The 23,108-nt window shown below is 37.7% G+C and overlaps 1 protein-coding gene across 11 annotated transcripts in view; it reads right to left on the bottom strand.

Annotated features, from left to right (window-relative positions):
- The window catches only part of EIF4G3 (eukaryotic translation initiation factor 4 gamma 3), a 389,134-nt gene that overhangs the window by 178,147 nt on the left and 187,879 nt on the right, over window positions 1–23,108 (bottom strand). For 7 of the 11 annotated variants that reach the window (XM_068539095.1, XM_068539087.1, XM_068539094.1 and 4 more), the window contains 3 exons: window positions 13,736–13,831; window positions 12,210–12,323; window positions 8,639–8,671 (listed from right to left, as the gene is read on the bottom strand). In XM_068539095.1, the coding sequence (XP_068395196.1) occupies window positions 8,639–8,671; window positions 12,210–12,323; window positions 13,736–13,765 (177 nt within the window). In that variant the 5' untranslated portion in view covers window positions 13,766–13,831. The remainder of the gene's footprint in view (window positions 1–8,638; window positions 8,672–12,209; window positions 12,324–13,735; window positions 13,832–23,108) is intronic. The other 4 variants (XM_068539088.1, XM_068539093.1, XM_068539090.1 and 1 more) reach the window with 3 other exon arrangements.

The raw sequence follows: 23,108 nt of genomic DNA on the forward strand, positions 1-23,108 counted from the left end.
AGCTTGTCTTTCCCTTTATAAAGTACACCATTTCTCCCTCTCTCTCTCTCTCTTTCTCTCTCACTCTCACTCACACAAACACACACACACACGAGGTTCTAATATCTCCAGGACTAGAAAAGGTATAATGGTTGGACATGCAAAGAAATAAAAAGAAACGGATCCTCTTTTTTGTACTCCCTCCTAACCATTCAATTGTAAATATAGAATTAGATTTAATAGTTGGTAGGCATGGCAGCAAACCACAGCTTATTGAAAAGAGTGTGTGGATGTGAACAGGCTTTCCCAAACTGCTTCAATGCTTCTGAATCCTTTTTCCTCTCCACTGAGTGCTGAAGAATCATTAAAAGAATCAAACTATCCTGTTTTGGAAGGACAGTACAGGCCATTTAGTCTAACCATATACCTAAAGTTTGAATCTCTTATATGACATGCCTTTGAGGTTATGAGACTTTAGCAACTCAGGACACAGTTCCATTTCATTGTTGAATGGAGTTCTGACACTGCAAGAGTCTCTCATTCTACTGGCTCCAAATCTATCCCTCTGTACCATCTACCCTCTGGTCTGACATCGATCCCCAAAAAAATCACATCAAAGTCAAATCCTTCCTCTCCAGGAGTGACAAACCTCTGAGTTATCTGAAGACTGCCATCACTGCCAACTTACACATCACCATTTTTTGTTCCAAGCCAATCACCACCCTCCACCCCATCTCCCTCCAACCAAGATTTTTAAATTCCCTAACCAGCTAACTCTTTTTTCTCAATCTTCTCCCACTGTTCAAAGTTCTCAAAGTAGAGAGCCAAACCTAAACATCCAGGTCTGCCCAGACCATACCAGGCCCTCACTCAATAAATATCTGTTGCTGAATAAAGGAACAATATATCTCTTTTATTCTGGCCAACTCTGTTTCCATTAATGAACAAGAATCACAGGATCACAGGAGCTCTTTTGTCAACCACATTTTACTACCAATTAGTACTGAGTTACAATCATCTAAAATTCTTTAATATTCTTTATATATAACCTGGCAATAAGTCATGCTCTTCACTTCTGTGTGTACTCTTATAGTTGTGTTTTGAAGTTCATATAGGAATCTAGTATTTTATTCCTTTGAAAATTTATCTGGCTAATTTCAACCCATCATTTCAGATTACACAGATTTTTTTTTTTTTGGATTCTAAATATACCATGCAATATCAAAACTACATGACCATCACCAAATTTGACAGGCATGGCATTAATCCAAGTCACTGATAAAAAATGCTGAAACGGGACAGGTAAGGAGAAAAGAACCTTGTACAACGTAAGTATCATCTCCAAACCTGATTTCAATCTGTTTAGTCTTTTATCTTTCAATGGTCCACTAGTATGCCAGGAAAACAGCAGAGGAAGATGACAGCCCTCGTTTGACGTGGTACTTTGGGGTAGCTCCAAAGGGCTAGGATACATTTAAAACAGAGGGTGAATTTATAGGGTACTTAAGATTGCTGCCCTTCACAGAAACACTCTAGAAGCAAGAAGGAAAAAGTTACCTCTTGGAAAATCCTTCTAAAGACGTAGTAATTATAGCTTTACCAAAGTTTCCTGGCCAATAACAATGGTAATAAATGCTTTTTGAAGATACTGTTAATTTTTTTTTTTTTTTTTTGGCCATGCTGTGCAGCTTGCAGGATCTTAGTTCCCCAACCAGGGATTGAATCCAGGCCCTGGCAGTGAAAGCACCTAGTCCTAACCACTGGACCACCAGGGAATTACCCAGATGCTATTAATTAGAATATATCATTTTCTCATGACTTTGCTCTCTCGAATCATCAAAAGACAAAAATATCTCTAAAAAACTATATAATAACCAGAAATTCTTTGAAAAACACCTATTCATTTTCAGTAACCAGGAAAAATCTTATTCAATCACATTAGTTCTTCCTATGTCAAAAACCACTGAGTACTTATTAATTTGCAAAGCAATAAAAACCATATCAAAAATATGTTTCTGAAATCTCTAGCTTTTTGCATATACAGTTCAACCTACTGGAGGGGTAAACAGTAAGGATCTCAATTAAGAATTTGTTAGGTTGGGACTTCCCTGGTGGCACAGTGGTTAAGAATCCGCCTGCTAATGCAGGGGACACGAGTTCGAGACCTGGTCTGGGAAGATCCCACATGCCGCAGACCAACTGAGCCCGTGTGCCACAACTACTGAAGCCCACACTCCTAGAGCCTGTGCTCTGCAACAAGAGAAGCCACTGCAATAAGAAGCCCGCACACCGCAACGAGTAGCTCCCGCTCGCCACAACTAGAGAAAGCCTGCGCACAGCAGCTACAGAAGACCCAAGGCAGCCAAAAATATATTAATTAATTTAAAAAAATTTTTAGGTTAATATCTCTTTTAAAAAATTAAGTACTTAAGAAAAATGTTAGTGCTATGATTTTCTGACAAGTTAGAAAGGGACAAGTAGTAAAGAGTCCATATAATGGGATATCATTCAAGTATCAATCAGATATTCTGCTGACTTACAACAATTTATAATGAAGGTTATTCATGTAAAATTCTTTGTTTTCCTGCATGTAACATATATTGTCACATAATTTAGATTTCACTAAGAATTAGGAGATGTAAGCCCTATAGCTGAACTGTCCAACAGGTAGCCACTAGCCATATTTAGTTACTTAAATTTAATTTAATTTAAAATTCAGTTCTTCAGCCACAATGCACAATTCAAGCACTCAATAGTTACATGTGGCTAGCAGCCACTATAGTGAACAGCACAGATACAGAAGATTTTCTTCATCACAGAAAGTTCTATTAGACAGTGTTACCGTAGAAGATTATGTCAGATGGAGGAACGAAACCCTTAAGGATTCTGTCAGGAAGAAGAAAGTGTTCTATCAGATCATAATGCAGAGTCTGGGAAACAAGCATCCTTGGAGAACACTTCATTCATAGGTAAAAATAGCTTGGGAAAGGGGAAAGGTAGGCTGTCTCACTGCTAAAGGAAACTGACACTTATCAAGGGCCCATTATGTGTCAGGCACTGTGACAGGCTGGTACTTTTATTCGTCACAATACCCTTAGGAAACATGCTGTTATTATGACACCTCAATATTACATCATTTGTAAGCATATTTTATCCATTTCACAGATAAGAAAGCTGAAGTCCAAGGTTAAGTCTGCAGAAAAGGTTAGACTGAATCCCAGTTATGCCAACTCTCAACCTGTATTTTCTTCACTGTCTCTGCTGCAATCCTACAACTCCTTGTGAGGAAGGCACCAGATAAAACTGCCCATCACTGGCCTACATCAAGCTCTGAAAAATACAAGAGTTCTGGTGATGAGACTGCATAGATGCTTGGCCAGATTTCCTAACCATTAAACTCCGATATGCCAGGTCTGGCCCCAGAGGCAAACCCAAAGTCTTCATTTATTTTACTTTCCAAATCTAAGAAAATGTCTAGAGCAATACAAATATTTCTCTACCAAGGACTAGGACTTCAAATGTAACAGCACAACTTGGAGAACAGAAACCTTTAGAGGTCATATTGGAAGGAGGGGATAAACATAAGCCAGCTGTTTCTTTTTTTTAACTCTTTTTGCAAAAAGAACCAAACTACAACAGGAAAACATGCATAGTCTCAATGCTTGCCCCAGGTAACATACTCCTTGATGCCAAACACTGTTTTTTATGAAGCTTATTATTTGTTTAAGCTAAATCCAATTAATTTGAACACTGTGTGAACTAAAATCACATATCAACATACTGCAAAATGTTTTTGTTCCACAAACACTTTAAAATACCAATTCCCTGGTTTTCCTCATAATGCAAAGACTATTCAGCCATAGTATATAACCAACACTTGCTATTTCTTGTGAAATCCAAAAGTAAAATAAGGACAGGAACATAAGTAACTTTAAACCACAATTACACAAACTTCAATGACCAAAGACATGAAGTTAGTAACACAAGCCAGATCTACATTATACCAAGTCACTTGTTTTAATTCTGGGTGTACGTTCTGTTCTTTCCGTTTCTAATTACCTTGGGATTTTCAAACATCAGAATAAAAATAGTTCACATATTTCTAAAGCCAAGAGTGTTCTGCATATAAAATAACTTAGGACTACTTTCTTTTACCTTTGAAGAAAACTGTTATTCTAAGCTAAAGGCTAAAGCTCTCTTCAGATTATAAAATGCAAAAAGAATAGAACATCCTTATTAATCTAAAGAATCCCTGCAAAAGCCAAAAATTAATTGTACCAGGAAGATGATGTGGCTGACATAATACTAGTTAGAACATGGTATCCCTGACTTGAGGGACTCAAAAAGAGCCCTGGCTGGCCACACATAAAGATCTTCTAAATAAAAGCAGTTCCAAGAAACATACACATCCTATAGCAGTTTCTTGGTTGTATTAAACTAAAAATGTTTACCATCCAAAATCTTGTTATTTGTCTCATTTCAATTCTGATAACTTCATTTTACAAAGAAAAAATATATAGGTTCTAGATTACTAGATTATTAGTTTTCTTTTCCCAAGAAACTATCTTCAAATAGCTCATCTAAATAACTATTGATTTTTTTTTTTCTTTGCATCGTTTTGCCAACTAAAAATTGGCACTTGCCATCTGCCTCTACAAGGATTAAATCACAAGCTGCTGCAGCCGCTGACATTCAACACCCGTTGAAAAGAGTTCAGGGTGGCGATCAGGAATGAGGCCCTCTGTGCTCTGGGAAAAACTGGCAGAACAGGCCTTTAGATAGTTAGATATTTTCAGAAGAAGATTTTATGAGCCCAATACTTGCATCTCCTCATATCTAGAAAAGCACTAAAATCATTCATGGTGACGTCTGCTCCTCGTGACTAGCAGTAACCTTCACGAGACTAGCAGCAAACTTCTGCAAAAAAATGTGTGCTTGATTACATGTACTCCTCCTTCACCAAAATCACATATATAACTGACCTTCGCTCCCTCTACCTCTTTGGAGGAGTTTCTCAGAGCTATCTGAGATGCTGTCTCCCAGGCTATAGTCCTCATTTTGCCCCAAATAAAACTGAACTCACAACGCTCACCTTGTGCATTATATTTAGTCAACAGTTTATAGAACCAATTGTTACTAAACATCCACGAGAATTTATGTATTTACTATGGGACTTTAGGAACATCAATCATAGGAAACATCATCCAGCATCAAATTATCCTGTAAAAAAACTGAGATCAAAGCATGAAAGGATATATGATTGGAAAGGTAGTCTCTGATGAATAATGTAATAAAGGAGAAATGAGAAATCTATTCACTAATTCTAACTAGTCAAGACTAACTCTAACCCTTGATTTAATTCTTTCTGGCCAAAGCAAACAGCCGTAGATGAAAAAACCATTTGGGCCTTCAACTTTGAGTCTTAATCACAACAAACTAAAAATATCCCAGGACAAAGATGTTTTCCCTTAAAAAATGTATTTTCTGTATACCACTCAACTTCTGTTATCAACTGTATCGCTTTCATTATGCAAGCCTCTATATGTCTTGTTTTGTATTATGAGCATGAATCCATGCTTCTCCATGAACCTCTTAGGGTTTAGGTCTCTACTTGGCTTACGTTTGAGGAGAAGATCTCTTAAATACAGACTTCGGCCAGGGATTCTTAAATGGGAAATAGTATCACCTCCACAGAGTGTATCTGGAAATGTAGGAAGGTGTATTTTGTTTTGTTTTTTAAATTGTCATTGGGGGAATTCCACTGGCATGTATGGCCCAAAAGTTGCTAAAGGAACTGCAATATACAGGGCAGTTTTTCATAACTGGTTATTTCATCCAAAATGCCAATACCAACTCCACAGTGAAATAAGCTGAACTGGCTCCTACATCCATGGATACGAGACAGCAAACTCTTCCTAACAGTGTACTCCATGCTGTTCCACAACACTGGTTCAACTACATGCTGCTCAGCAGTATCACTTCAACCACACTCTCCCCTCCTCTATTTCTCCAAGGTAGCTACTGCAGCAGCCTGAGCCAAGGTTATGTATTTCCTTACTCACTTAATTCTGTGAGGTATAAAGAAAAAAATTTTAATTCTATTTAGGAAGGAAGAATACCAGAGTAAAAGCGGCCAGCTACCCGAAGTTTCTGTATCCAAAAGCAATGCTCTGGATTTATGCTGCATCTCAAGAACCCATCTTCAAGAACTAGTGTGGGTTTCTTGCTAAAAGATAAATAATAAATATATATACATATATAGTTCTACTTTTTTAATGGTTGAAACATGCTGTAATTTCACAAGCATCATCCTACAAATAAATGAAGGATAATCTGCCAATACTTTCTTTGAGACATATTACACATGAAAAATGATTTCAGCATAGAAATTAACGTTTTCTCAGTAAGATTTCTTAAAGTTTTCCTTGGTTGTTGGAATTAAATAAAGATAAAGTGTATCACAAACCTTTAGGCTCAGAAGAAAGTTTTAAAAAATAGATTTTCCCAGGCTTCCCTGGTGGCGCAGTGGTTGAGAATCTGCCTGCCAATGCAGGGGACACAGGTTCGAGCCCTGGTCTGGGAGGATCCCACATGCCGCGGAGCAACTAGGCCCGTGAGCCACAACTACTGAGCCTGCACGTCTGGAGCCTGTGCTCCGCAACAAGAGAGGCCGCGACATGGAGAGGCCCGCGCACCACGATGAAGAATGGCCCCCGCTTGCCACAACTAGAGAAAGCCCTCTCACAGAAACGAAGACCCAACACAGCCAAAAATAAATAAATTAAAATAAGTAAATTTTTTTAAAAAAGGCACACCTGGTATTCTTTAAAAAAAAACCAAAAAACAATAGATTTTCCCAAAGATGACAATATATAAAGGCTTAAATACAACATCCCTATCTGAGGACCACTGCAACTGAACCCAAGCAATAGAAATACTTAGCCTTATATGAAGGAGCTCAGAAACCTTTTTACTGAATCACTAGTTTCTTTTTACTCTGCTTCTTGAACAGAGATCTTCCAGCTTTCTGTCAGGAGTAACTGGCTTTACCCCTGACTAAAATGCAAACCCTGCCTTTATTATGGCCCTTGACTAGATTTGTTACCAAAAAAATGTATAATCAATCTTTTTACCTAAGAGATTATCTATTTTTTTAATTATTAGTAATCTTATCCTCTAGATTCGTAGTCTATGTCACTCTGCTAATCATTTTATTTGTATTATCTCATTTACTCTTCACATTAGTCCTGAGATGGTATTGATACTGTCCCCATTTTACAGATGAGAAAACTGAGGCTGAGAGCAGTAAGTAGATTGCCCAAGAACACCCAGTTAATAAGGAAGAGTTAAATCTAGGTCTAGCTGACATCAAAGTCCAAGCTCTTAAAGTATTTTAACAATGCTATCTCTATCAAGTAAAAGATACCCCTGAGTTTTCTTTATCATATCCAGAGAATTGCCATCCACTTCATACAACCACCTCTGAGTTCTCCTGCAAAATGTCTTTAACACCTCAGAATCTGCTTGGCTTTTACATCGTCCAAATTGGAAAGACTGTACTTTGAGAAGTAGAGCTTTGTATTAAATCACTGCTAGATAATGAAAGGCTTCAATTAAACAATAACCATTTACTCAGTAATAAGAATTCTAAATATGATACCACAGGTAAACGCTGGTAATATTCCTCTCATTTTATCAAACCACACTAAGTTGCATGACAATATTAAAAGTAGCCAACACTTACTGGCTGCTTATTTTATGGTAGCTGACTTACATATATTATCTGTGATGTAAAGGGTATTTATCCCATTTTACATAAGAGGAAACTGAGGTTCAGAAAAAGAACTGCTTAACTCAGCTGGTAGGTTACACAGTAGACTGGTAATATAAACCCAGATCTATCAGATTTAGAATTTAGTAGGCTCTTTCTACTATAGAATGAGAAAATGTTTCAGAACACTTTGGGGAAAAAACCCTGCAAGTCTTTTTCTTTCTCCCAAACCATCCCTTCTAGTATATTCCTGCTAAGTAAACTAGTGTCTGCATATACATTTTTGAAATTTTAATTTATACAATTACTTCAAAAAGAACAAATAGGCTAAAAATATTAAATTTAAATAAGGTATCTATTTTCTATATATCCTAAGAATAAAGATAGTTCTATGCAGCAAATGAATGTATATTATTGTTAATGAATCTGTTATTAGGTCTAAGTTAGTAACTGAGATTAAGTGGTTTTAGAAATACTAATGCTATTTTATACACATCAATACAAGTTACATCAGGATGTTAACAGAAAACCCTTAGAATGTTGCCTATTCCATTCAGTTAAATTTAAACTTAATACACGTATCCACAAAATCTGTAAGGGCTTAATATATCTAAACATTTTCAAGGTCCTCTAAATTCAGAGCAATTATTTTTTGGAAAGTAAAAAAACTCTATTATTTTTAAACTGTGTAATAAACAGAAGGAAATTGGTTTGTTAATAACAAAATGCTGTGAAATACAAAAAGAACTGTATTACCTCAGACCGAAGCTACTCCGGAAAAGAGTAGTTTGAGTGGGTCCATGGAATGGCAGCATTCTAAGAGTCAGAAACTACTAAAGCCCCCACCTATTAGTTAAGGGTAATAGTGAAGGGGCAAGGGTACAGTACCTGATGATGGGCAGGTCGAGGCCCCGCTGCAAACTGAGAAAAGGAGGGAAAACAAACACAAAAGGAAAGGCACAAAGAGTCAGAAACACCACAACAAAAACCAAAATGTCACACATTATGCCAAAAGAAATAAAACCCACAAGAAAAAAAAACACAAACAGTCAAAGCTTTGCTGCAGGACAGTGACAGACAGGTACTGAGAGTCAAGAGGTTAACACCTCTACCAGAAATAGTTTGCCATTTATCAGCTGGGAGATAAACAGCTAAGCTGTTAGGCACATAAAGGTGCTTCTCTGAAAGGAATTTTTTTAAACCCTAAAATAAAGCAAAAGAAAGTTTGAAACACTAAGTGGTTATATTAAGACAAACATATGAAAAGTCAACTATGCTTATGCAACTGATATAACTAGAGGGAATGAGAAATGCTTTTACATTACAAGAAATAGCCAGGAGGTAATTATAATGTCCAGCAGGAAATAAAGAGTGTAATAGGATGGATTTCAAATTTACTTAAGTTAAATGTATATCTCACACATGAAATGGAAATTTCAGTATCTTCCTTTGTTTCTTGGAGTTAAAGATTAAAATTTATCTATTATAAATATATAAGCACATATAAATATATGTAAAATATATGTATGATATATAAATATATGTAAATATATAAATAATTATATATATTTAAATTCAATTTACTAGTAATGTTTAATACCAGGCATATGAAAGCAAACAGTAGTAAAGAACATCATTCTGTAACATGAGTAATCAAAGTGGTACTATTATAAGCTCAAGAAGAAAAAAAGAGTAAAAGAAGCCAAATCTCTCAATTACTATTTATACACAACAGCACAAGACTGTACACATGTACCTACTGCTATCTGATATTGAGAATAAAAGCCAAAGAAAACCTAACTTCTTAGCTAAATCATAGAGTACTTGAAAGCAGATAATACATATTCCAACTCTTACTTTCACTAACTTAGAATGGAAGAAAAAGCTTTTTCACCCATCAAATTTTAAATACAAAATCTCTAAGATCAAATAATTCTTCATCAGAGCAAAACTGGGCTTCCAAAGTGATTTTACTAAAAAGAACAGAGGAATTATTCGGGCACGTAGTCATGTACTGGCTACCTACACATTAACTACTGAAACGTTAACCAACCTCTTTAACAGTTAACAGAAAATATTTAGTAAGCAGTTTTGAATGCAAACCTTATAAGATTTTACTTAAAACATTTAAAGAGCTAAAATACATATTTTCCTTCAGTTGTTTGAGCCTTCCTTCCGTTAGCTCATTATAATGGGTAAACCAGACTGAAGATGAACTAAGAAACAAACCCTCATACTCAGAATTTAAGTTACCCACAATAGCATATGCAAGAGATTTGGAATTATTTCCTCCACTGCCATTATTCAATATAAAAAATTTTCAAGAAATTGCAGTGGGTCACAAGCCACAATGTAGGAAATGACTGAAGACAGCTCTATCAAGAATTTACCTTAGAAGCTAAAATATATACCTATTATTCAAGTAATGAAAAGTACCTTAACATATTTTGAAGTTATTCAGTACAACTTAATGAGCTCTCCATGACCTGTACGATTAAAGTGTGTTAGTCAGCCATTATATCTGCTAACAACCATTGTAAAATAGTTTTTCAGAATGACGATAATGGCGGCTACAGTTCTTGCAGAACATTTTCTCTTCAAAGAAACTGATGTCTTATATTTTCAGTTTTCCAACTATGAAAAGAACACAGATCAAACCTCTACTATGGACATCAAGCTTCAAGAATAGGTTAATACCACCCAGGTGGTATTAAAGTGGAGGGGGGGGTAGAAGTGAGATGTTTCTTCATGACACTTTTGAAGGAAATGGGAGAGAAGGGCCACGTTAAAAAATTAACCTTAGTACAGTAGTACCTGTCTTATCACTGTTCCACAGAAAGGCCCCATTTCTAAGGCTCTAAAATAAAAGTTGAAACTTTATATATTTGGAATGTTCCAGTCAAAAGAGAATTTTCTATGAGCAAGAGGAGTACCTTATAAAATTACACATATATTAAAAAAAAAAGTTAGTGGGAAAGTACCCTAGTCTATTTTGCACTAGTCACCATTGGCTATTGAGTTTTTCATTTGTAATGACAATAGTCTTAATCCTGTGGGTAACTGTAAGCAACAGAACAAACTGTAGTCGCTGCTGGCTCATATTAAAAATAGAAACTTTTGTTTCTTTTTTCTTTTTCTTTTTCTTTTTTTTTTAAAGAGGGGTCTTTAAGATGGTGAGGACTGTAGATATTAAGGAAAGCAGTCTTCTGTGAACTTGGATCCAATGTTAATGCCACCCACTCACCCACCCACCCACTCACTCACTCTTCTGTGCACAGTTCGTCACTGAGCATGGCCAACATATATTGATATAACTTTGGCACTCAGCACCACAGAATATAAAAATAACCAATGGTTACAGGTTACTGCAAAAGCCAAACTGTCCCCCTCTCCCGATTAAGCATTCAATAGTTTCACTATTTTGGAAGCTACTAAAAAACAAATTACAGTTTAAAGAGTTCCAATACAACCAGAAAATGGAACATATAGGTAGCTTATCACTATTTTTTTTACTTTTAAACAAGACTTTCAACAATATAAATTTAACTAAGATACTAAGTATCAAGTAGAAATACAGGCACAAAGATCACCTCAAGGAGGGAGGGGGGCCACTTGAAGCCAGTTGGATTGCAAAGGCAGCTGTCCAGGGAAGAACAGAGAAGCCTAAACTGTGCAATTGCCAATGGCCCATTAATGCAGAAATAGAACGGAGTAAGCTTTAGCTGCTCTACAAAGCCATGGGAAGAGTCCCTTCCTTAGTGCAACAGCTTACCTCTCCTCACCAGTTGGGACAGCTGTGGGATGGATGAGACTAGACTATGGCAACTTGGGATGTCAGAAGAAATGCAATCCTGCCAAATTCCAAACCCAACTTCACCCTCCCAGCACCAACACAAATGAAGCAAAGAAAACTGGACCCAAAACAACAAGCAAGAGTAGTGTGGGGTCTGCTAGTCTTGCACTTGTTTTGGGGTACGTAATGGAATGTTATGTGTGTGGTTTTTAGTAATGGGGGTGGTAATGGTCACTAGCAGAGCAGATGGTAAAAATTGCATAGAGGATAGTGTCTGAAGAGTTTATGACCACAGAAAAATGGCTGACAACTATAGACAGTTTTCCCCTTGATATTCAATTATAAAATGGAAAGAGGGAAAAAGAAGCCTTGAAATTTATCTTTTAAAATCAAATTCATCTGAAAGGGATATCCCTCTTCAAGTTTAAAATAAAGAAGAATCTAAACCCCAAATTACTCCTGTCTAATTCCCAATAGAGAAGACCCACCCAATTTGTTATTCTTTTCCCCACTGTGCCTGGCAAAAACTGCCATGCTAGGTTAGACTTTCAGAGAGGAAGCAATCAGTGCATTTGTGTTCATCAGCCAATAAATGGATGTGGTCAAAAATAATGAGTGCCAGAGGCACCACTGCCTGCAAGAAGTACAGTTTGTTATATTGCTTACAATGCAGTATTTTATCCAGCCTCTTCCAGCCAAGGACCTGTAAACGGGAGTCTGTTCCAAAACCTTCCTCCTCTTCCAGTTGTCTGTGCAATGTATTGGCACTGTTCTGCTGGGCTGTCAAAAAAACTGGTTTAGAGATGCAGCTCTTCAGTCAGGTTTTGCGCCAGTTCTAACCATGTAAATTTAATTCTTTTTTTTTTCCCCTCAATAATTATAAAAGGGGTAGAGGGGTAAAAAGGGCCACAGAATCCTTTGGAATAAGAGCTTACCACAACGTTCCATGTTTAATGATTAGAACCGGGGCCTATCTAAATTAATCTGGTGAGATCTCAGGCCCACTCCAAGTAGTCAAGTGTCCACATTCCCAAACCACTCTCAGAACAAAACTTGCATCAGACATCTTGTTGACCATTTCGGCAAAAAAACCCAAAAAACAAAAAACAAACAAAAAAACCCAGACAAGCAAACAGGCAACTAGGACCAAAGTCCCACCTCCTTAGAATGGTTCCACCCCCTGGGAAGAACCAGGATCTAAGAACAGGTATTGGAGAAGAGGGCAATAGGGAAAAGGAAGGTAGGAGGAGGATAAGAAAGAGATTACATTTTGGTGAAGTCTGTGATCTCCTAGTTCTTTGAGCAATTCTATCACATATTTCAATATTCCTAAATTCATGCATAAAACCAAATGAACAGGAGCTAATGCAATGAAATATTCCTGTACTACAGGCAAAAAAGCAAAGGTGGAGAACCAAAAGAAGATCCCTGTATTCTGAGGAAAACACAGAGCTGAGATACAAGTAGGGGTGTGAGAGACAATGTGAGATGTTACGGAAGCACCTTCTAGCAAAAACTAATCATGCAGGGCAGGAAACAACATTCTAAGGAATGGACAGCTGAAGCCACCGTACACTTTTGTGAAACAGAAGGATGAACCTTGAGTAAATTCTCAGTCTTTGCAATACTTATTGCAATCCATGTAAAAGATGAGCAAAGAGGATGATAGCATTTACACTTGTATGACAATTTATTTACCGTCTGAAGAAATAAATACACTATTGGTGTAAGTCATGCATATGTCCACACAGTCAAATAGTTAGAACTGATCTAGTAACAACGATTCAGAAGTCATACTTCCCAAAACACTGGAATTTCAGAGTCCAATTAATGAAATTTAATTTACTTTCAAAATCATGCTTTACACTTCTCCCGAATTTTGAACAGTACAAATAACAAATTAAGAGCTGAGATGAAGTGAACTTGAATGCAACCACAACTTGAATGACACAGAAAAGTAAAAGAAGATAAAAAGCTCCATTTCTTCTTGTTCTTAATAAATTCAAATTATTCCTATAGGAAAGGTCTGAAAATGCAATGCTATCCAATAATAATAGTAATAATAATTTTAAAAGTTGTTTTGGTAAAAATTTTCTAAAATCGAGTAAAAGTATTAGCCAAAAGAACCTAAGCTACTCCAAACACAAACTTAGGTGGAGAATATTATCTAGAACAAGTTTCTGCTTACTTACCGGAGAACGGGTCTGAGGTTGTGAATTCATTGTCTGAGGAGCTTGAGGGTATACCAACGTGGTTGGACCTGCATTCTGTCCAGAGGGATAAGGGGTCTGTCAAAGAATGGCAAGAACAATATCATAACGTGAGTAAATATGGCATAGTAACTCAAATTCAAGGAGTTTAAAAGTTTAGGAAAGTGTTTATTAATGTGGTTTACAGCTCTACTTTTAAAAACTTATCTTTATCACAATAACCAGCAATTCAGAATCAGTGCAGCTTTTTTAGAAGTTTTCTTAAATCTCCTGATGAGAAGCAATTTCATCACACTACTCAGAATGGCGAGCAATTTAAAACTTATGAATAATTTATTTCTGGAAGTTTCCATGTAGTATTTTCAGACTGTGGTTGACTGCAGTCAACCGTTAACTGAAACCTTGGAAAGTGAAATTGCATATAAGGGGGGAATACTGTACTTTATTCTCAACAGTTAGTTGGTGGTATACTGAAGCATAAACTTCTGGCTGTCAAGATAATAAATACAGCATTGAGATGTACCCCTTATGAAAACACAGAGAAATGTAATCTCTTTCTACACTTCAAAAAGTTGCATAAGAACTTAGCCCTCTCATAACTAGTGTATTACAGAAAGGAACAGCAGCCAACTTTTTTCACAGAAGATGCTAAAAATGTGCATGCTGGCCATATTTGATCTTATTCAAACTTATCACCAATATCTTCAACACTAGAGCCATATAAGTAAACACACAACTAACTGCAAAAGAAGTATGTGAATTAACATCCAGGCTCAAGTTCTTTCACTCAGTAATACCACCCTTACTGTCCACACATAGCTGGTGCTCTATCAATACTGAAACTCTATCATTGCTCTCAAAACGAATACTAATAAAACAAAGAATTTATTTTCCTTTAGCTTAGAATTACTCTTTTAAACAGACAAAAAATAATCAAGTACTTCTTCTCATATTTAAGTTGTATGTATGCGAAGAGCTGATGCATACTCTGTACACAAGCAGTTTCACCTGAATGCAAAGCATAACATCTGATGACTGCCACACATGGATGTGATTCCTCTCTCACAATGTATGCCATTGTGCCGTTAGCAATATATATATATTTTTTTGTTGTTGTTGTTAACGGACTCGGGTCCTCTTTATTTTTTATTTTATTTTTAAAATTTTTGGCTGCCTTGGGTCTTCCTTACTGCGCGTGGCCTTTTTGTAGTTGCGGTGAGAGGAGGCTACTCTTCATTGCGGTGCGCGGGCTTCTCATAGCAGCGGCTTCTCTTGTTGTGGAGCACGGGCTCTAGGCGCGCGGGCTTCAGTAGTTGCAGTACGCGGGCTCAGTAGTTGCGGCACGCTGGCCCTAGGGCACGCGGGTTTCAGTAGTTGTGGTGTATGGGCCCTAGAGCACAGGCTCAGTAGTTGTGGCGCACGGGCTTAGATGCTCTGCAGCATGAGGGAATCTTTCCGGATCAGGGATTGAATCCGTGTCCCCTGCGTTGGCAGGATTCTTAGCCACTGTGCCACCAGGGAAGTCTCCCATTTGCAATACGTTAATAGGTGCATTGATAAAGAAATCTTGCCAATAGCTCACTCAGCTTTCTTGTAGAGAATCTGTCCATTCTTTGTGACTGGTTTTAGAAATTTCAAGGAATGATTTGACTTGTACCTGTTGTTGAGGCAGGGAGTACAACTGTGAAAGATGCCTCTATGCTTTTCCTCTCTTCTCTGCATTTAATGACATGATTAACCAAGTTTATTGATTAAATTATTCTGGAGTAACTTCTTCAATATACTATTACACTTTGTTGAAAAACATTGCAAAAGCCTGAATGGGAACATTCTATGAACATGTTTCATAACATCAAATGTATAGAGAACTAGGGATAGATAGTCATTTTGATAGTCATCATAGATTTTGTTTGTACTTTCCTTTTCAAATACCTTCAAAGTTATCACAAAGATTTACTTCTCCAAGACTATATACATGAATGCTTTATATTTAAATGGCAATCCAGTTCACTGTACAAGTTTACAAGTAGAGACATATTCTCATTTTCATCATTACTTTCAAGTTTCAATGAACTCTCTTAAGTCACTGACTTTTTTTATTAACTGGAGGTAACAACAAAAACTAGCAAATGGTGGTAACTGACTATCTGTTAACGGAATGCCAGTGAAGGAAGACAAGCCAATCAAAACACACTTTGTTCTGCATACATAACCTTTAAGTCCATAATAACTATTTAAAAAACAGTGATTGTGACAATTAAAGATAGAAATCTGAGGGTGAATCCCATTACAACACAGAACACACTAACAGCAACTTAGGTCCAGATGCTGACGGTTTTCAAAATAAGGATATGTGAAAAAATTAATAAGATTTTCAATTTTCAAAATAGAAGGGAATTAAGCAAACAAAAATAATTATAGCATTTAGATAGCTCTTAATATGTTTCAGAAACCATTCTAAGCACTTCACATATGACACAGAGATGAAAGGTTATTTCTCTTTTTTTTTTTTTAATTTATTTATTTATTATTTATTTTTGGCTGTGTTGGGTCTTCGTTTCTGTGCGAGGGCTTTCTCCAGTTGCGGCAAGTGGGGGCCACTCTTCATCGCGGGGCGCGGGTCTTTCACTATCGCAGCCTCTCCCGTTGCGGCGCACAGGCTCCAGACGCGCAGGCTCAGTAGTTGTGGCTCACGGGCCCAGTCGCTCCGCGGCATGTGGGATCTTCCCAGACCAGGGCTCGAACCCGTGTCCCCTGCATTAGCAGGCAGACTCTCAACCACTGCACCACCAGGGAAGCCAAGGTTATTTCTCTTAAAACACTCACTTCCCCTTAAATAAATACTGCCGTAAAGACTAATTTCAATATTGTGCACATGTGTGCGGACACACATAAATCTGATTTAAAAATTATGTAGCCATAGCCTTTCAAAGAGCTATCAGGTGATACTTACCAAATTTTAAATAAGCTTATCCTTTTACTCCACAATTCCATTTCAAGAAATTGACCCTAAAGATAAATTCATAATGGCAAAAAATAAAGAAGCACTCCATATTTCCATTTATAAGAGAGAGGTTAAAGTAAGCTATAGTCAGTCTAAGAGAGAACGTAGTGTAATCTTTGAGCTAAGAAAGAATGAGGTAAATCTACATACACTGTCATGGAAAGATATCTATAATATTAAGTGACATAAGCAAATCATAGAATTAGTAAGAATATAAATCCTATTTGTGTAGTGTTTTTTGATATATGCTAACAGTATACTCAAAGATGTCTTAGGAAGACATATAGCAAACTTAAAATTGCTACTTTGCAGAAATAGAATTGAAAGGGGGATATAGGATACAACTTGTAGGTTTTATTTTATATACTCTGTATTAAGGGCACACCTCATTTTATTGTGCTGCGTGTTACTGCACTTCACAGATACTTTGATTTTTACAAATTGAAGGTTTGCAGGAACCCTGCATCAAGCATGTCTTTTTTTTTTTTTTAAGTATAGTTGATTTACAATGTGGTATTAGTTTCAGGTGTACAGCAAACTGATTCAGTTATATGTATCTACATATATTCTTTTTCAGATTCTTTTCCATTATAGGTTATTACAAGGTATTGAATATAGTTCCCTGTGCTATATAAGCATGATTATCAACTCTATTTTCCCAGTAACACTTGCTCACTTCATGTCTCTGTGTCACATTTTGGTAATTCTCGCAATATTTTAAACTTTTTCATTATTATTATTATATTTGCTATGGTGACCTGTGATCAGTGATCTTTGATGTTACTATTATAATTGTTTTGGGGCACCATGAACTACACCCATATAAGTCGGCGAACTTAATCCATAAATGCTGTGTGTATTCTGACTGCTCCACTGACAAGCTATTCCCCATCTTTCTCACTCTCCTCGGGCCTCCCTATTCCCTGAGACACAACAGTATTGAAATTAGGCCAATTAATAACCCTGCGTTGACCTCCAAGTGTTCAAGTGAAAGAAGAGTCCCATGCCTCTCATTTTAAATCAAAAACTAGAAATGATTAAGCTTAGCGAGGAAAGCATGTCGAAAGCTGAGATGGGCAGAAAGATAGGCCTCTTTCGCCAGACAGTTAGCCAAGTTGTGAATGCAAAGGAAAAGTTACTTCTTGAACGAAACTAAAACTGCTATCTCAGTGGACACACGAATGATAAGAAAACAAAACAGCCTTATTGCTGATATGGAGAAAATTTTAGTGGTCTGGAGAGATCAAACCGGCAACAACATTCCTTTAAGCCAAAACCTAACCCAGAGCAAGGTCCTAACTCTCTTTGGTTCTGAAGGCTGAGAGAGGTGAAGAATTTGCAGGAGGAAAGTTTGAAGCTAGCAGAGGTGGTTGGTTCATGAGGTTTTAGGAAAGAGGCTTGTATTTGTATGTCTCCATAACATACAAATACAAGGTGAAGCCACAAGTGCTGATACAGAAGCTGCAGCAAGTTACCCATAATACCTAACTAAGGTAAGGAATGAAGGTGGCTACACTAAACTACAGATTTTCAGTGTAGATGAAACAGCCTTCCATTTAAGAAGATGCCTTCTAGGACTTTCATAGCTAGAGAGAAGAAGTCAATGTCTGGCTTCAAAGCTTCAAAAGACTGGCTGACTCTCTTGTTAGGGGCTAATGCATCTGGTGACTTTTAGCTGAAGTCCGTGCTCATTTATCATTCCGAAAATCCTAGGGCCCTTAAGAATTCTGCTAAATCTACTCTGCCTGTGTTCTATACATGGAACAACAAAGCCTGGATGACAACACATCTGTTGGCAGCACGGTTTACTGAATATTTTAAGCCCACTGTTGAGACCCACTGCTCAGAAAAAATGATGCCTTTCAAAATATTACTGCTCGTTGACAATGCACCTGGTCACCCAAGGGCTCTGAAGGAGATGTACGAGATTAATGATGTTTTCCTGCCTGCTCACACAACATCCATTCTGCAGCCTGTGAATCAAGGAGTAATTTCAACTTTCAGGTCTTATTATTTAATGAATACATTTCGTAAGACTATTTAGCTGCCATAGATAGTGATTCCTCTGATGGATCTGGGCACAGTAAATTGAAAACCTTCTGGAAAGGATTCACCATTCTGGATGTCACGAACAACATTCGTGATTCATGAGAAGAGGTCAACATGTCAACAGTAACAGGAGTTTGGAAGAAGTTGATTCCAACTCCTGCGGGGTTCAAGACTTCAATGGAGCAGTCACTGTAGATGTGGTAGAAACAGTAAGAGAACTAGAATTAGAAGTGGAGCCTGAAGATGTGACTGAACTGCTGCAATCTCATAATAAAACTCTGTGACAGATGAGGAGTTGCTTCTTGCGGATGAGCAAAGAAAGGGTTTCTTGAGATGGACTCTAATCCTGGTGAAGACTACTGAAATGACAAGAGAGGATTTAGAATATTACATAAATTTAGCTGATAAAGCAGTGGCAGGTTTTGAGAGGACTGACTTCAGTATTTTGTTTTTTTAATTCTTATTTTATTTATTTATTTTTGGCTGTGTTGGGTCTTCGCCGCTGCACGCGGGCTTTCTCTAGCTGCAGTGAGCGGGGGCTACTCTTCATTGCGGTGCGCGGGCTTCTCATTGCAGTGGCTTCTCTTGTTGCAGAGCACAGGCTCTAGGCACGCGGGCTTCAGTAGTTGTGGCTCGCAGACTCTAGAGCGCAGGCTCAGTAGTTGTGGCACGTGGGCTCAGTGGTTGTGGCTCACGGACCCTAGAGCGCAGGCTCAGTAGTTGTGGCGCACGGGCTTAGTTGCTCTGTGGTATGTGGGATCTTCCCGGACCAAGGATCGAACCCGTGTCCCCTGCACTAGCAGGCAGATTCTTATCCACGGCGCCACCAGGGAAGCCCTGACTTCAGTTTTGAAAGACGTTCTACTGTGGGTAAAATGCTATCAAACAGCCTTGCTTGCTCCAGGGAAGTTGTTCGTTGAAAGAAGAGTCAGTTGATGCAGCAGACTTCAATGTTGTTTTATTTGAAGACATTGCCACGGCCACCCCAGCCTTCAGCAGCCACCACCCTGGTCAGCCAGCAGCATCGACATCGAGGCGAGACCCTCGACCAGCAAATGATTATGACTTGCTGAAGGCTCAGATGATGGTTAGCAGTTTTAACAATAAAGTACAGTTGATCCTCAAAAAACAGGGGTTTGATCTGTGTGGGTCCAATTACATGCGTATATTTTTCAATAAATACTACAGTGCTTCATGATGTATGTAAGTCAAATCAGTATGCTGTACACACCCTACTGATACAGCACTGTTTGTCAATTACACCTCAGTAAAACTAGGGGAAATAAATAAATACTAAAGTACTACACAATCTGTGGTTGGTTGAATCTGCAGACGTGGAACCAGGCATACAAAGTGCCAACTATGGGACTTAAACATCCATGGATTTTGGTATGTGTGGTGGGCCCTGGAACCAATCTCCCAAGTTGTTCAAGGGTCCACTGTGTTTTTTAATTAAGGTAGGTACATTGATTTTCTTAGACATAATGCTATCGCACACTTTATGCACTATCGTATATAGTGTTAACATAACTTTTATATGCACTGGGAAACCAAAAAATTTGTGTGAATTGCATCACTGCAATATTCGCTTTATTGCAGTGTTCTGGAACCAAATCCACAATATTGCCGTGGTATGCCTATATGTATTTTTCCTTTTTCATAAGAATTGATTACTTTTATAATAAAAACTCATTGAAGATAAACTCTGTGATAGCTTCCCTTCTCTTCAACTTCCCTTCATGTGATAGAAAATAGTAAAGCAAACCAGAAAATCCAGTAGGAGGTCTGTATTTTGTGAAGTTTTAAATATTTCTGGCAAACAACTGAAATATGGTCTCATAAATCACAATGAAAACTAAATCAACAATATTTATGGAAATGTAACACAAAGACACTATGCTGTGGGCTATGTGCCTAAATGAGGCCAATAATATATGTTTACTGGTTTGTTTTTTTGTTTTGTTTTTTAAAATTTATTTATTTATTTATGGCTGTGTTGGGTCTTCGTTTCTGTGCGAGGGCCTTCTCTAGTTGTGGCAAGCGGGGGCCACTCTGCATCGCGGTGCACGGGCCTCTCATTATCGTGGCCTCTCGTTGCGGAGCACAGGCTCCAGACGCCCAGGCTCAGTAATTGTGGCTCACGGGCCTAGTTGCTCCGCAGCATGTGGGATCTTCCCAGACCAGGGCTCGAACCCGTGTCCCCTGCATTGGCAGGCAGATTCTCAACCACTGCGCCGCCAGGGAAGCCCTGTTTACTGGTTTTTTAAGCTTCAAGAAATCCACAATTTAAGCAATAAAGAGATAGATAATAGATGTACGTAGTATTTACTCAGTATGATCCTTTGTAGTCATTAAAAAAGATACAGAGGAACATTTAATGACATGGAAAGAATGATATTGAGAGAGAATGCTGAAATAAGCACATATAGGTACAGAATGTTGGTAGTATTTCAAGTCACTAGAGAAATACCTAAATTACTTAATAAATTGTGTTGGGATGACTAGATCATCATCTAGGGGGAAGGAGGATATATACGCTCAACTCATGATACCAAAAAATTCCAGATTGATTAAAAATGTTGGAATGTAAAACATGACACTTTAAAGGTACCAGAGGCAAATCTATTTCTGTCATCTTAGAGCTGGGAATTACTTTTTTTTTTAAAATAAATTAATTTTATTTATTTATTTTTGGCTGCGTTGGGTCTTTGTTGCTGTGCACAGGCTTTCTCTAGTTGCAGCAAGCAGGGGCTACTCTTTGTTGCGGTGTGCAGGCTTCTCATTGCGGTGGCTTCTCTTGTTGCGGAGCACGGGCTCTAGGCGTGCGGGCTTCACTAGTTGTGGCTCGTGGGCTCTAGAGCGCAGGTTAAGTAGTTGTGGCACACGGGCTTAGTTGCTCCACGGCATGTGGGATCTTCCCGGACCAGGGCTCGAACCCCTCTCCCCTGCATTGGCAGGCAGATTTTTAACGACTGCGCCACCAGGGAAGCCCTACTTTTAAAATCTAAATAAAAACAGTACCTATGGATACACCAATTATTTTTTTAAAATAGACTATTACTATAAATTTATAAAAGTTCTCAATTTTGTTTTAATATTTTTCTTTGTAACTGTATGTGTGTGTATATATATACATATATATGCATAAATGTGTTCCTTCATTCTTATTAACTGGCTATTAGAGGATATAAATAGTGAGAAACTCTTCTATCAAATAAATGTTTGACATCTAAATCTGGCCAGAGGAGTAAAGATAATACCTTAAAGTCTAGACCAGCACTTTGACCATATTGGCATCCACAATGCTTCCAAGCACCTTCAACCTCTTACAATTGTCTTCCTGAGAGCTACACAACCAGTGTAAATAAAAATTTCTGTGATGAACTTTTTCATCTTGCAAAACTGAAACTGTATAACCACTGGTCCAATTTAAATTTATTTATACACATTTTAATCACTTAGAATTTAAATTTAAATAACCAGATATGGCTAGTTGCTACCATACTATACAGCACAGAGGCAGAAAGCTGCTAATTCCAAAATTTTACTCTTCTCATGTCTACCTTTTATATCTTTACAAATGTAACTCTAATTTTACAGAAGTACAGTAACATCCCATAAGCAAGAGTCCAAGATAAAACGCTGGAGAGAGAAGCAGAGACATATCACTGAACTGGACATGCAGTCTTAAGCATATTACAGTTGTCCCTTGCTATCCTCCGGGGCTTGGTTCCAAGACCCCCGTGGATACCAAAATCCACAGATGCTCAAGTCTCATATAAAACAGTTTATTTAGTACAGCAGGCCCTCCATATGCACAGGTTCAGCACCCGCAGATACAGAGGGCCAAATGTACTTGTTTTCCCCAGCTAACTAAAGACTAAAACTTTATGGCACTGATTCTCAGAATGTGGACTGTAGAGCCCTAGTGATGAGAAGGCCTGGGAGAGAAAACAGTCTCATAATATTAATGCCAAGCTGTTGTTGTGTTGACATTTGCACTGACAGAAAAACAAGAAGGGTAAAACTACTGGTGCCTTAGTAAAAATCAAACCAATGGCAGTCCTTGTATTCCTCACTCCCACATTCTCACCGTGCACTCACAAAAAAAAAAAAAAAAAAAAGGGCGAGTACTTAAGTATGTCATTTATGTGACAGTAAAAATCATTAATTTTTATTCTGAGATAATTATAGAGTCACGTGGAGTTTAAAACATAATACAAAGAGTTTCCATATGCTCTTCATCTAGTTTTCCTTAATGATAACACCTTATGTAAGTATAGTACAATACCAAACCTTGAA

This window comes from Eschrichtius robustus, chromosome 3, assembly GCF_028021215.1.
Source record: "Eschrichtius robustus isolate mEscRob2 chromosome 3, mEscRob2.pri, whole genome shotgun sequence".
Lineage (NCBI taxonomy): Eukaryota > Metazoa > Chordata > Mammalia > Artiodactyla > Eschrichtiidae > Eschrichtius > Eschrichtius robustus.